This window comes from Choloepus didactylus, chromosome 12 (genome assembly GCF_015220235.1).
Source record: "Choloepus didactylus isolate mChoDid1 chromosome 12, mChoDid1.pri, whole genome shotgun sequence".
NCBI lineage: Eukaryota > Metazoa > Chordata > Mammalia > Pilosa > Megalonychidae > Choloepus > Choloepus didactylus.
The window spans coordinates 1,439,564-1,455,463 of record NC_051318.1 but is presented as its reverse complement, the minus strand read 5'-3'; the positions used below and the strand labels follow the sequence as shown (position 1 = coordinate 1,455,463).

Here is a 15,900-nt window from a genome sequence, read left to right as displayed (position 1 = left end):
GGATTTCAATTGATAAAACTGTTTTTTTCATTCTTTAACTGGTATTTCTTTTAATTTATTGGATTTCTCATGTTTCTTAGCCCTTAAGTCACCCATACTCTACCTTACTTTGGTTTGGTTTTTGTTCTAATGCCTTAAATGCCTTTTTATCTCTTAGTCTCCCCAGATATGTGCATCTGAGCCCTGGGAACTCATTGTCGCTAACATCATCGTCATCACTTCCTTACTGTGGTTTTCATCAGTGATCCTCAAGAAGGAAGGGACCCTGGGAGGGGGGCGATATCAGAGAGCATCCTATGACGTGATCAGAGAGCAAGCTATGAAATTATATTTATTATGATTTGTTTTTAATCACAGTATTTTAAATTCAAAAACTGTGAAAAGGGCACATGGGGTTGAAAAGAGTTGAGATGGAAGAACGGTAGGACAGAAGGCTGACTGGACAGAAAGCTCCCCCAGTGGACATGGAGAGAGGGGAGTTCAGGACCAGATGGTCAGTCCATCATCTCCAGAACCAAATGGACACTGATCTGGTGCATTTCATTAAAAGCACTTCTCTGTAGTGTCATGCTGGTCACGTTTGGAAAAAAAAAAAGGAATTATAATTCCTTTGTTTGTTTGTCATAATTTTGTTACCACCATAGCTGGAACAGACTATGTGGGCATCAGTCAGAACTTGGATTTTGCACCCGGGGTCAACGTGCAGACGGTTCGCGTTTCCATTCTGGATGATCTGGGACAGCCGGTGCTGGAGGGAGTGGAGAAATTTGAGCTGGTGCTTCGTATGCCAGTGAACGCTGCCCTCCGAGAGCCCAGCAAGGCCACGGTGTCCATAAATGACTCGGCTTCGGACTGTGAGTGTTTCTTATGTTCACGGTGATAAACGGAATAACGTGCCAGGGCGTGTGTAGATGACACACAGGGTAAATGAGGCCTGTAGGCCTTTCTCTTACTGATCAGAAAAAGCTCCCAGTCTTCCTCTCAAGTTGAAAGGGGGCTTGTCCTCCGTTCGTTTACTCTGCCCCTATGTTCATGTCCCGGAGCTCACTCCCCACAGACGGGGGAATGTGCAGACACTCCCACCCAGGAGACCTCAGGACTCTTTCCGCTTCCCAACACGAGTCACTTCCTGCGTCTCCTTACACCCAGACGCTCCCGAAATCTCCCTACTAAGGAGCCTAAACACTGTTCCGGAGCAGCCAGCTGCTGGGCACTGGCAGGGCCGTGTGTGCGTCCTCTTCGGCCGCGATGACGCCGATGGGGCCTGGGGAGTCCACCGGCTCTGCCTTCAGTCGATCTCGTCAGCGAGCTCTGAATTTAACTGACCCAACACATGGCATTTTATGCCCCTTGGCAACTTCCCCAACGTGCTCTGGGTAAACTATGCTTGTAGCTATGGGCACAATATTTACTGTTCTTCCTGGTATCGAGAAATTCTGAAAAACTCAGAATTTTCAATTATAGCAAGAGCTATGGATATAGAGAGCTGAAAGGCTCTGGTCTTGCCCACTTTTAGCATTTTATTTCATATTCCTCCTCCACAAACCAGGCAGAGCAAAACTTTAAAGATAAAGAAATCAAAGTGATAAGTGAAAAGATAAGTGAGTTGCTCGAGGAGAAAGCATTGGCAGGTGACAGTGTGGGAACTCAGATCCATTTCTTCCAGCTTCTGTCCCACTGTTCTCCTAAACCATGTCTTCTGAAATGCCATTTCCTTAAGGAAATTTCTGTTCGCTTTTATCCACGTGTGTGTTTGTTTTTACAGTGCCTAAGATGCAGTTTAAAGAGCGCGAGTATACTGGCAACGAAGACGACGGGCAGGTGACCGCGACAATCCGCAGGACCGGAGACACCCAGTACGGCTCGTCCGTGAGGTGCTACACGCGCCAGGCCTCCGCGCAGGTGATGGCCGACTTCAGGGAGCGCTCCAACACCGACCTGTCCGTCGTCACCTTCCTCCCTGGTGAGTTAGAGCTGGAGTGTCAGGGACAGACAGGTTCCTTGATTTCAACACGCTTGAGACGCGGTTTCATGTGCAATGAACGATAAAAAGGTGAGGAAGGCTGTTGCGGGTTCAGCGAATTTCCTTTTGGGTTTTGATCGGGGTCAGCTTGCTGATTAGTTTCCAGTGCTGTGCCCTATTGTTTATTCAAAACTTACTTGTTGATCAAGCCTTACCTAATTGTAGCTTTCACAATGCTGGGTGGATACGTAATTTTTGAATGACAGAAATGAAATTGAAAAAAAAACGCTCCCATTTTGATATGTATCCAGAGCCTTAAAATGTTTATCACTATGATCCAATGAGAATTGTAAAGGAAGATTTCCTTCAATAGGATGTTTTTCACAAATTTATTTATGGTAATAGAGGGTTGAAAGCAAACTAAATGGCAAGAATTGGAGAATTATTTATTTGAACATCCATATAATGGTAAATTTTGTAGCCATTAAAATGTTTTTAATAATAATTAGTGAGATGGAGGACATAATAGGCTCAAGTATAGCCTCAGGGTATAATATTTCTCCCACTTATTGGAGACAAGGGCATAAGTTCTGGGCTCGATGCTCTCTTAATAAGTCAAAAGTTAACAATTCTAAAAACTAGTGTTGTAGTGAAATTAGCAGTGGCCGTGCAGCCCAGAGCTGTTGATTGGCTTCACTATGATACTAGAAGTTCATAAACAAAATGAGCACTTTCTCCTTTTCCCTTTTTTGTAATATGAGTGACGAAACTTAAAGACAGAAATTGAAGACATTCCCTGTGCAAACGGGATCTGTCATCACATCTGTTCAAACACGTATTAATTCATTCAGCAAATGTTTATTGAAGGCCAATTACGTGCGAGGCGCTGAGGACAAGCAGCAGGAAAACACTTGTCCTTGCTCCTGGGGCTTCGCTTGAGGGGAAGACAGCGGACAGCCGGTTTGTGGGTGGTGGGTCGGGAGGGCACGAACCGTCTGTCGGGGCTCTCTGGGAGGTATCTGCTTTGGGTGGGGAAATCTCTTGGCGGAGTGTGAAAGCCCTTTTTACCCTGAGCTTCTCCGTCTCGAGACTCCCTTTTCCCTCTAATACCGTGAATCTTCCAGAATGTTCCTCTCTGGTTCTGTAGTCATGCTGCTTAAATGTAAGGAAGGTGCAGAGGGACTGTGGCAGGGCAACGAGGAACGTGGTTTCTCCACTAAGGGCCCTGAAAGCATGATGGACAATGTCACGTGGACGGTACCCCAGCCTCAGGCTGATAATTCTGAGTAGCGCACACAGCACTGGGCGCTGTCGGGCGAGACCTGGTCACCTGTCTGGAAGTTCTGTCACCTCCTACATTTTCTCAACATAATGTCCTCAAGGTTCAACCACGTTGTTGCATGAGTCATGACTTCATTCCTTCTTACAGCTGTGTAGTATTCCATTGTGTGTATGTACCACAGTTCATGTACTCGTCAGTTGATGGACGTTGGGGCTGTTTCCATCTCTTGGCAATCGTGAATAATGCTGCAATAAACATCAGTTTACAAATGTCCGTTCGTGTCTTAGCCTTCAGTTCCTCTGAATATATACCCTAGTACTGGAATTGTGGGATCATAAGGCAATTCCATGCTTAGCTTCCTGAGGAACCCCCACACTGCCTTCTAGAGTGGTTGCACCATTGTACGTTCTTTTCAGTAGTGAATAAGTGTGTCTCTTTCTCCACATCCTCTCCAGCACTTGTAATTTTCTGTTTTTTTTTTTTTCTTAATGGTCATTCCAGTAGGTATGAAATGGTATCTTGTTATGGTCTTTGATTAGCAATTCCCTAATAGCTAGTTAAGTTGTGTATCTTTTCATATGCTTCTTAATTTGTATTTCTTCTTTGCAAAAGTATCTATCCATGTCTTTTGCCCATTTTTTGCTTGGGTTGTCTTTTTGTTGTAGGATTTCTTCATATATTCTGGATTTTAAACCCTTATCAAATAGTGTCTCCTATTGAGTGGGCTGCCCTTTTACTTTTCTAACAAAGTCCTTTGATGCACAAAAGTGTTCAGTTTTGAAGATGTCCCATTTATCTGTTTCTTCATTCATTGCTCACACTTTGGGAGTGAGGTCTAGGAAACCACCTAACACAAATCTTTAATATCTTTTCCTACATTTTCTTCTAAGGGTTTTATGTTCTTAGCTCTAAGGTTTAGGTCTTTTTGTGTAAGGTGTGAGATGGGGGTCCTCTTTCATTCTTTTACATGTGGATATCCAGTTCTCCCAGCACCATTTGTTGAAGAGGCTGTTCTGTCCCAGTTGAGTGGACTTGGCCCCTTTGTCAAAAATCAATTGACCATAAATGAAAGTGTGTATTTCTGAACTCTGAATTTGATTCCATTGGTTGGTATATCTATCTTTTTATTTTTAATGCAATTTAAAGAAGTATATTCACATACCATACAATCATCCAAAGTGTACATTTGTTCACAGTATCATCATATATTTGTGTATTCATCACCATCAATCAATTTTTGAACATTTTTATTACTCGAAAAAATAAAAATAAAGATGAATAAAAGTAAAAAAGAACACCCAAAACATCCCATACCCGTCTTCACACACTATTATTCATTTACTTTGGTCCCCCTTTTTCTATTCATCTGTCCATACACTGGTAAATGGAGTGTGAGCCACAAGGTTTTCACAATCATACATTCATACCACATAAGCTATATAGACACGGTCATCTTCAAGAATCAAGGCTCCTGAGTTGCCATTCAATAGTTTCTGGTATTTCCTTCTAGCTGTTCTAATACACTAAAAACAAAAAGGGGATATATCTATATGACGCATAAGAATAACTTCCAGAATGACCTCTTGATTCCACTTGAAATCTCTCAGCCACTGAACCTTTATTTTGTTTCATTTCTCCCCATTTTGGTCCATAAGCCTTTCTTGATCCCATTTTGCCAGGTCCAGGCTCATCCCCAAGAGTCGTGTCCCGCATTGTCAGGGAGATTTACACCCCTGGGAGTCAGGTCACACGTAGGGGGAGGGCAGCGAGTCCACCTGCCGAGTTGACTTAGAGAGGCCACATCTGAACAACAAGAGTTTCTCTGTGGGTGCCTCTCAGACACAATTATAGGTAGGCTTAGCCTCTCCTTTTCAGTAACAAGCTTCTAACAAGATCATGGGCTTGGCCTGCTAAATTGGTAGTCCCCAGTGCTTACAAGAATATCAGGAATTCCCCAGCTGGGGAAATTTAATATTTCCAATTTTTCCCCAGTCCCTCAAGGGGGCCTTTGCTAATACTTTTTATTCTCTGCCCAGATTACTCTGGGATGTATTGGGGCTTCACACTAACCTGTACAAACCAACTGATCTCATTTTCTATTCAAGGTTGTGTGTAATTATGGTGTTCGAGTAAACTGACCATACAAGTTAAATTATATAGTGTGCTATAGAAAATACAGACTTTGTACCAAATAAACATCTTTTCCTTTGGTCCCAAACAGAAGCCAAAGTTTTTAAACACAGTTAATATCATCCTCTACCCTTTAGTCTCATCTACCCCAGTCTCGACCAAGTCTGTCTTGTTCACATCTCCAATCGAAGTCTCATCTCCCTTTCAGTCTCGTTAACATTTGCTGCACAGGGCAACGCCAACATCACAGCTGCCCAAATCTGGCTCTGAGTCTCAGGCACCACACAGACCCCCAAAGCTCCAGGGACCAACCAGGTCACACACAAATATCTCAGAATCTCAAAATTTAGAAATAACTGTGACAATCATGAATAGATGTGACTGCTGTAAGAGCTTACAATCTAGGAGCCTTTACATAAGCCTTCCCTGATAACCCGTGCTCCCAGATTCAGTTCTCAGAGTTTGCACCTTACTATTAGTCCATATTAATGAGGCATTATAATGTTAGCCTTTTCACTTCTGGCTTATTTCACTCAACATGCTGTCCTCAAGGTCCATCACCTAGTTCCATACCTCACAACTTCGTTCCTTCTTGCTGCCACTCAGTATTCCATGGTGTCTAGACACCACAGTTCACCATTCCATTTATCAGTTGATGTACCCTTAGGCCACCGCCACCCACTGCGAATTGTGAATACTGCCACCGCAAACACCAGTGTGTAAATGTCCATTTGTGTCCTTGCTCTCAGTTCCTCCCAGTATACAACTAATAACAGGGTTGCAGGACCAGATGGCAACCCCATGCTTAGCTTGCTGTGGAAACACCACTCTGCCCTCCAGATGGGCTGCACCATTCTACCCCCCACCAACAGAGAATAGGTGCATCCCTCTCTCCACATTTTCTCCAGCACTTGCATCCCTCTGTTTATTTTTTAAACAATTTCATTTACACGCCATACAATCCATCTTAAAAAAACAATCAGTGATTCCCAGTATAATCACATAGTTATTCATTTGCCACCACAATTTTTATGACATTTCCAATTCTTCTGCAATGAAAGTGGAAGAGGAGAAAAAAAATAATAAGAAAGATAAAAGAAAAAAATAAAATACAATAAATAGGTCATACAGCAACACCACCAAGAATCCCATACCACTCCCATTATCCCCCTCTTACAGACATTTAGTTTTGACATATTGCCTTTGTTACAATTACCAGAAGCATATTACAATATTACTGTTAACTATAGGCTATAGTTTGCACTGATTGTATTTTTCCCCTACACCATCCAGTTTTCAACACCTTGCAATGTTGACATTCATTTACTCTCCCTCATTAAAAAAACATTCTGATATTTGTACATCTAATCACCATTATTGACCACTCTAGGTTTCACTGTGTTATACAATCCCAGTCTTTATCTTCTGCCTTTCTTTCTGGTATCACACATGCCCCTAGCCTTCCTCTGTCACCCATACTCACACTCATCTTTGTTCAGAGTACTTACGATATTGTGCTACCATTACATGGTATTGTGCTATCCATTTCTGGATCTAGACTATCAATCCTGTTGCCTATCATTTTGTCTTTTGGATTTTATATGTCATATCTTATTTTATTTTTATTTTTTCTCTCCCTCTCTCTTTTTACCCTTACTGATAGTCTTCATTTCTACTCTGTTATCCAAAACTCTGTCTCCTGTCTTTTCCTATCTGTTTGTAGTGCTCATTTTAATATTTCCTGTAGAGCAGATCTCTTGTTCCCAAACTCTCTCAGTGTCTGTTTGAGAATATTCTAAACTCTCCCTCATTTTCAAAGGACAGTTTTGCCAGATGTAGAATTCTTGGTTGGCAATTTTTCAGCATCTTAAGAATATCATACTTCTCACTTTCTCTCCTGCATGAGTTCTACTGTGAAATCTGCACATAGTCTTATCGAGCTCCCCTTACATGTGATGGATTGCTTTTCTCTTGCTGCTTTCAGAATTCTCCCTTTGTCTTTGATGTTTGATAACCTGATTATTAAATGTCTTGGCATAGGTCTATTCAGATCTTTTCTGTTTGGAGTACACTGTGCTTCTTGGATCTGTAATTTTATGTGTTTCATAAGAGATGGGAAATTTTCATTGATTATTTCCTCTATTATTGCTTCTGCCCCTTTTCCCTTCTCTTCTCCTTCTGGGACACCAATGACACATATGTTCATGTGCTTCATATTGTCATTCAGTTCCCTGAAACCCTGCTTATATTTTTCTATTCTTTTCCCTGTCTCTTCTTTTGTATGTAGGATTTCAGATGTCCTGTCCTCCAGTTCATGAATCCTTTCTTCTGCCTCTTCTAATCTGCTGTTGTACGTCTCCATTGTGTTTTTCATCTCTTCTATTGTGCTTTTCATTCCCATAAGTTCTGCCATTTTTTTCAAGCTTATGAATTCTTCTCTATGGTCATCAGTGTCTTCTTTATATCTTTCATCTCTTTGTCACATTTTCCTTCACCTCATTGATTTGATTTGTAAGATTTGTTTGAACATCTTTAATTAGTTGTTTCAGCTCCTGAATTTCATTTGAAGTATAAGTTTGTTCCTTTGACAGAGTCATATCTTCATTTTTCATCGTGTGATTAGTAATTTTTTGTTGTCTGCACTTCTGTTTTTCTTGATTACCCCAATCAGATTTTCCCAAACCAGTCAGGCCAAGGTCTCAGGAAGAAAGTGTAATCAGCGTCACATTTCCCTGAGGAGGAGAGCCAGCAGGTTGTCAGGAAGAGGGTGTAATCAGTATCAGGTTTTCCTGAGGAGCAGGTTGTCAGACTTTCCCGTGAGGCCACTAGGCTCTGTGCTTTTCCTTTCCTGCCCAGGAAGTGGAGCTTGTCAGCCTGCAGCTCTCACCAGAGTGAAGAGTTGCCATCCCTTTAGTTCTCAGTGTACCCTGTCCTGTCCAGGGGCCGAGGGTGTCAGAAGCCAAGCTTAAGTCATTTCTGGATTTTTTTCCCCCAGGCCCTGGGGTCTGAGTTCTCTGAGGGAGGGCAGCCACCTGAGCTGGACCCCGCCCCCCTTTTCTTAGAGAAGGTAAGCCCTTTAGGGAATTGTCTCTTACATTTGAATTCCTCCTTTGTCTCTCTGATTCTCTTAACTCCACCTTTGCCTGGGTCGGTGCTGATGGTTGAAAATGCCTGAGGCTTTCTCTAGTGAGCTACTTAGACTGAGAGAGAAAAAAAAGGGGTGGGGGAGAAAGCCCGTTTTCAGAGCCAGTCCCCACCTCCCGTTTTGCCGGTCGACCATAGTTGGTACCCAGTTCCCTGTGCCCCTTTTCTTGGACACAGCCATTTTCCAAAAGCCTCTGTTCTAATTTATTTACATATTTATTTTTCTGTCAGCCCCACCTCCTCTCTGCTGGGAGGAACCTCGGGTTCCTTTCCTGCTTGCTCCGGGTTTGTCTGTGTTTATAGCCACATTTGTTAATCAAAACCACAATTAGAACTTGTTTTGAGTTATTTTCCCTCTCTCCTGGGAGCCTGCTGCTTTTTCCACAGGAAACTGTTTCAGCTGAGCCTGCCGTGCCGGTGGGGAGGATCGCCAGCTCCACAGTTTGGGAGCTTTACTTACAGTTCTGTGCTGCCATCTCAGCCATTCCACCCATCCAGGCTGATGTATGATGTGTGGACAGTCACAAATTTCCCCAAACGTTTTTCCAGGCTATATACTAGTTGTTCCTGGCTATTTACTAGTTGCTCTAGAGGACTAACAAAATTCCACACCCCTCTAGGCTGCCATCTTGCTCCACCCCCCCATAGCTATCTTTATGCCAGTACTATGGTGTTTTGACCACTGTAGCTTTGTAGTATGCCTTAAAGTCAGGAAGTGTGAGACTTCCCACTTCATTTTACTTTCTTGAGATACTTTTAGCTATTTGGCATCCCTTACCCTTCCAAATAAATTTTATTTTGCGGTTTTTCTATTTCTGCAAAGTATGTTATTGGGATTTTGACTGGCATTGCATTGACTCTGTAAATCATTTTGGGTAGAATTGACAAATCAGCCATATTCAGTCTTCCAACCCATGAACACAGTGTGTCCTTCCCTCTATTTAGGTTTTCCTTGATTTATTTTCACAGTGTTTTGTAGTTTTCTGTGTATAGGTCCTTTACATCCTTGGTTAAATTTATTTCTAAATATTTGATTCTTTTGGTTGGTATTGTAAATGGAATTTTTTCCTTGATTTCCTCCTCAGATTGCCCCTTACTGGTATATAGAGCCACTACTGATTTTTGGGCATTGATCTTTTATGCTGCCAATTTGCTGAACTTGTTTATTTGCTCTATAGCTTTGTTATAGATCATTTATTCACTTTTTTAAATTCAGTTTTATTGAGATATATTCACATATCTTACAGTTATCCATGGTGTACAATCAACTGTTCCCAGTACCATCTTATAGTTGTGCATTCATCACCCCAATCTATTTTTGAACATTTTCCATACACCAGAAAGAATCAGAATCAGAATAAAAAATAAATAAATAAAGAAAGAAAGAAAGAAAGAAAGAAAGAAAGAAAGAACACCCAGATCACCCCACCTCATCCCACCCTATTTTTCATTTGGGTTTTGTCCCCACTTTTCTACTCATCCATCCATACACTGGATAAAGGGAGTGCGAGCCACAAGATTTTCACAATCACACTGTCACCCCTCGTAAGCTACATTGTTATACAATGGTCTTCAAGAGTCAAGGCTACTGGGTTGGAGTTTGGTAGATTCAGGTATTTACTTCTAGCTATTCCAATATATTAAAACCTAAAAAGTATTATCTATATAGTGTGTAAGAATGTCCACCAGAGTGACCTCTAGTATCCATTTGAAATCTCTCTGCCTCTGAAGCTTTATTTCATTTCATTTCACGTCCCCCTTTTGGTCAAGAGGATGTTCTCAATCCCATGATGCCAGGTCCAGATTCATCCCTGGGAGTCGTATCCTGCATTGCCAGGGAGATTTACACCCCTGGGAGTCAGGTCCCACGTAGGGGGGAGGGCAGTGAGTTCGCTTGCCAAGGTGGCTTAGTTAGAGAGAGAGGCCACATCTGAGCAACAAAGAGGCACTCGGGGGGAGACTCCTAGGCACAATTATAAGCAGGTTTAGCCTCTTCTTGCAGCAACAAGCTTCATAGGGGCAAGCCCCAAGACAGAGGGCTCAGTATATCAAGCCGTCAGTCCCCAGTTTTTGTGAGAACATCAGCAACAATCCAGATGAGGAAGTCCAACACCTCGGCATCCTCCCCCAGCTCCTAAGGGGGCCCCAAATATATATGTTTATTCTCTGCCCAAATTACTTTAGGATGTGTTGCTATTTCATTCTAATCTATACAGACCTACCATAGCTCACTTCCTATTCAAAGTTCCATGTGTTTGTGATGTTTGAACAAACTGACTGTGGAAGTTATATTGTTCAGAAAATACAGCTCCTACACCAAGTGAACATCTCTTCTCTTGGTCTCACATGGAAGCTGAAGTTTGAACACAGTTAGTTTCGGCCCTTACCCTTTGGCCCAATTTGCTCTAATCTTAACCAGATCTGCTTTATTCATATCTCTAATTGAAGTCTGGGATCTATTTCAGCTTTTTTTTTTCATTTATTCACTTTTAAATGGAGATGATCATGCCTTACTGCCTTAGATACAGGGTTGTTTGTACACCAGGCAACAAGGCATGCCAAATACTTTCCATCATTGACACTGTGACAGAATGAAAGCCGATCTCAGTGCTTGCTGGATTCAAGGGCCAGGATGAGAGCACAATCCACTTGAAATGAGGGCTGTGGTGAAATTTAGATACATCCTGTGCACACTGAGGATACCCCATGCACACTGAGGGCTGTGGTGAAATGCAGACACATCCCGTGCATCCTGAGGATACTCTGCACACACTGAGGGCTGCAGTGAAATGCAGACACAGCCCTTGCACACTGAGGACACCCTGCGCACATTGAGGACACCCTGCACACATTGAGGACACCCTGCACACACAGGGCTGCGGTAAAATCCAGCAGTGCACCCCCTCCCCAGGGGCTCGTGTCCACCGGTGCTGGCCACACACATTGCACAGATGCTCTCAGCTTCCCCATCGCACGCTGCTCGTTGTTGGAGGTGCAACTTTCTGGGCCATGGGATGGGGTGGACCTGCTGCCCTTACTTTGTTCCAGGTGAGACGGAGAAGCCATGTGTCCTTGAGCTGGTGGACGACGAGCTGTATGAGGAGGGCGAGGAGCTGCGCCTGGTGCTGGGCTCCCCGCAGGGCAGCTCTCCCTTCGGGGCGGCCGTCGGCGAGCAGAACGAAACTCTGATAAGGATCCGGGATGACGCTGACAGTAAGGAGACATCTCTCATGCTCGGCTGGACGCGGGGACCTGAAATCCATTCATGTCCAAGTTTGAGGAGACTCAGAGAGTGACCCTCTCTTTCTGACTAGGGTTTAAAGCAATTGAGAAATAGGGGAAGGGTAAGATGATGGGAAATAAAATACTACAAAATTGATAAAGTTGATATTGGGGATATTGGGGGATATGGCTTATATCCAAACAGTTAAACCCAACCATTCTGACACCCCTTGCCCCCCATCCACCCCCAGGTAGTCCTGGCCAATGGCCTTTCCTCCCCCCCCACCCTGCTTTCGGGCCTGCTCCTGTGAAACTAGGGCAAGTCAGACCAGCACGGGGCGGCTCCCCAGGGCCTGGGCAGTGCCCAGAGAAAGGGCCGCGCGAGCTCCACTTCTCCCTGCACACCAGGAACACCCTGAGGACTCAGAGGCCAGGGGGGTGACACAGTCAACTGCCACACGGAAGGAGCCGCCCAAAGTGAGAACTCTCCTTACTCACAGTTTCATTCCTCCATGTTTCTCACAATTTTAGGGCCTGTTATTAAATTCGGAGAAACCAAATTTAGTGTCCGCGAACCCAAAGAACCAGGCCAGTCGGTGGTTATCAGAATCCCGGTGATCCGCCAGGGAGACACTTCGAAGGCGTCCGTCGTGCGAGTTCACACCAAGGACGGCTCGGCCACCTCTGGGGAAGACTATCTCCCCGTGTCGGAAGGTACGGGGCGCCGGGGCCGTGTCCGGGTGTCCAGCCTGCCCCAGGGAAAGAAGGACTCAGCCCGCAGGGAGTGGAGACACACCATCAGGCTCCTCCACGAAAGCAAAGACGAGGGGCCGTGTTTCCAGGAGTTTGTCTTGTGCTTTCCAGGCTGTGTGTGTTAGGATTTAGGGACAGTTTGAGTGGCTCTACGAGATGACCTTCTGTTTTGAGTCTACTTTAACTTTCAGCTGGTTTTACCTTCACTAGGGTAACCAGATATTAAACAATAATTTTCTATTACATTGAAATGATAGTGTATTTTAGTTTACAGGATACCAGCAATCTAAAACTTCCAGCTGGAAAATTCTGCCTTGATGGAGGACGTTAAAAGGGGGTAGAGTGTCCACCACAGAGATGGCCAGCTTTCGGGGACCCAGGAGCCTTCACTTACCTTCCATCCCTTTCCTGCTGCAAATTTCTAATGAGTAATTAGGACAAATCGGTTCTTCTCACTCTCTGAATGGTTTCTTCTGAAATTAAATATAAATGTGTGTCCAAAACTAAATTTACAGATCATTTTGAGTTTTGCTCATCCTCTTCATTTCCAGTTTTCTACCTACCACTACCAACACTTGTTAGTTCCCCGCGGTCCCTGGAGTTCAGGTATTTTCCTCCACCATCGAACCTGCAGGGAAAATTTAGACAAATGACAGATGGGTATTCCTGAATCAGTGGAAAAGTTAATGAGACAATAGGAAAAAAAGAGTATCTTCTACCAGGAAGCATGTATTTTCTCTGCATATATGGTGAAAAGTCTGATAAGATTGCTATAGAGTTTCAAAGTCATCCTCAGAGTACTCTTTATGCAAAGAATGATAATATACTTGAAATAAATAACATAACAAAAAAAGGTAAAAAATAAAACTGATCATCTACTAAGTTATAAGATCCTCTATTATACATGAAGGAAACATCTGCTAAACCTTGATAGTATGATGTTGAACAGCAAAGGTTTTCTTAGAAATAAAAATATTATTTTTGCTAAAGCACAAGCAAAATTATATTTGTGCAGTAAACTGATAAATGAAGTCAGAAAAAAATTAAAAATCAGTGCTTAAAAAAGAGATTCTGAGAATTAGGTTTCATTTCATGAAAATTAAGCATTTCTTTTTGGTGAAGAGGGACCATGGTGAGGGAAAAAAGTCACTAACATCTATCTAAAATAACTTATCTAAGTTTCCAAGAACAACAAGAAAAAGAAGTCATCTTAAAATATAATTTCATATGATATAAAAATGCAACAATTTTGTATCCAACTTTTTCCATATATACCTGATGCAAATGCCACTCTCACTCTACTTGTGATCAGTTCATTTGACTGTGCCCTGTTGGTTTAGAAGTTCTGAGAAACAAAAGGGGAGTTTGTCTTGGTTTAGGATTGTTGATTATCCATCCTGTAGTTTGGCATTTTTAAAACTGTGGGTCAATAAATTCATTTATGTGCTTATGATTAGAATTTTCTTTCAAATGGAATAGAAAGGATGAGAGTGCAATGCGTGCACTGATTCGGCTTTATTCACACTCACCACGAACACCCACACCAAGAATACACCAGGCCACAGTGCAAAATGCATTTCTCATTGGGGGTCACAGTCGAAAAAGCTTTCCAGAGGCTTCTCTTTCCATTTGTGAAATGTTTAATTCCGTGATTTCGCCTTGTAGAAATTGAGTTTAAGGAAGGAGAGAGGCAGCACGTGGTCGAGATCGACGTGGTCTTCGATGGCCTGGGGGAGATGAGGGAGGTCTTCTCCGTCCACCTCGCTCCTGACGACAGCACGGTGGCGGACACGCAGGTGAGCAACGGCGTTTCGGCGAAGAGCAGAGTGCGCGCAGATTCCTCTCCACCCCAGGTCAGTTCTGCTCGGACTAGACCAGGAAGGAGGAGCCCCGTCCCTCTCGTGGAACGAGGCCGCTGGGCTGCGTCCCGTCCTCTCCCGCTGCCGGGGTCTGTGGTGGGTGCGCCGTCCTGGCGCAGAGGAGACCCTCCCTTCAGCACGACACGTCCTTACGGCACGGCCAGCCCCCGGCTCCCAGCGGTTCCTCCTGCCTTTATCAGAATCTGAAATCCAGAGGCTTCCTTGGCCGAAAGATTTGAGTCCTAACATTTATTTTCTGTGTTTCTCTCCTTTATGTTGTATCATCAACCAGATTTTCTTCAAGATAAGAATAATTTTCACACAATTTGACCTTCTTACCTGAAAGAATTTTTAAAACTATACATCATTTTAGGAACAGACCAAGTCTTATGATAGCTATACTTAAATTTACTATATTTTCTTTATCATTTATTTCTCTATTAGTGACGTCACATTGGGGAGATTTTTCTCCTTAATAATTTTTAACATTTTGTGATATTTACACTTGATGGTGTTTGCTCAGTGCCTGGCTTTTTTCAGGTCATATTTAAAATTCAAGAAGTACAGGCAGAAAGTCTTTATCAGATATGTTTTTACACGTGTCAATCACATAGAAACAAGTCCCTCATCATTATTTTCTGGAACGTTGTGCTGAGCAATTTGGGGTAAAGGAACAGGGAGCCACGCGGACCGTCGCCGGTGACCAGGGCTCCCTGAGGAGGCACCGTAGACGAGGGCCCAGGGACGGGACGCAGCCGGGGGGCCGAGGCCTCGCGGAGCTGTCGGTCGGTGCAGCAGGTGCTCAGGACGCCTCTGCCCGGGCCCCGGTGGTGCCTGCGGGCCCCGCACACTCGAGGCTTTCTCAGCGCCCGCGTCTGCCCCGACGTGGCCCCGTGAGCGGCCTTCCCCCGGCAGCTTCGTGCTTTCCACGCGGAGCACACCCCACGGGCTGGCCCTCGGCTTCCGCGGCAGCGAGACTCGCGGTGTCACAGGCATCGTGCGATGGTTCTGTGCCCGCCAGCTCCGAAAGGTGACTGGTCAGCACCCGGTGGGACTGTCCTCCCTTCCAGGTGACAAAAGCCGTGGTGTACATAGAGGAAGCGGACAGCATGGCAGACGTCACCTTTCCTTCCGTCCCTGAAGTCGTGTCCCTGCTGATGTACGACGACATTTCCAGGGCGAAAGCCGGGGCGGGGCCCGTGCCGGGGTACCCCGTTGTCTGCATCACGGTGAGTGGGAAAGGGAGGAAATCGAGGAAGACTGCAAAGTGGCTGAAACAGTTGTAGACTAACGGTGCTGGCTTTGTCATGAAGACGTGAGAGCGGGAGAACGTTACAGGGTTTAAGCTCTGAACTTGAAAATGTGTCATGGTTCAAGTGAAGCCCCCATTTTTCCTCCTTCATCCAACAGAGATGTATTAGCTCCTTGATGTGCACACAGTGTGTTTTCTCAGGGTCTGTCCCTGATGCAGAAATGGGTAAGGTGTGAACCCGATGCTCAAGGAATTTAAAATTAAAGGTGACAAAATATATATAGGTTTGGGTGGA

At 44.1% G+C, this 15,900-nt stretch overlaps 1 protein-coding gene across 2 annotated transcripts in view; it reads left to right on the top strand.

Annotated features, from left to right (window-relative positions):
- The window catches only part of FREM2 (FRAS1 related extracellular matrix 2), a 146,023-nt gene that overhangs the window by 93,350 nt on the left and 36,773 nt on the right, over positions 1–15,900 (top strand). For both annotated transcript variants that reach the window (XM_037800052.1, XM_037800051.1), the window contains exons 8-13: positions 645–854; positions 1,766–1,963; positions 11,568–11,732; positions 12,273–12,455; positions 14,160–14,290; positions 15,424–15,582. In XM_037800052.1, the coding sequence (XP_037655980.1) occupies positions 645–854; positions 1,766–1,963; positions 11,568–11,732; positions 12,273–12,455; positions 14,160–14,290; positions 15,424–15,582 (1,046 nt within the window). The remainder of the gene's footprint in view (positions 1–644; positions 855–1,765; positions 1,964–11,567; positions 11,733–12,272; positions 12,456–14,159; positions 14,291–15,423; positions 15,583–15,900) is intronic.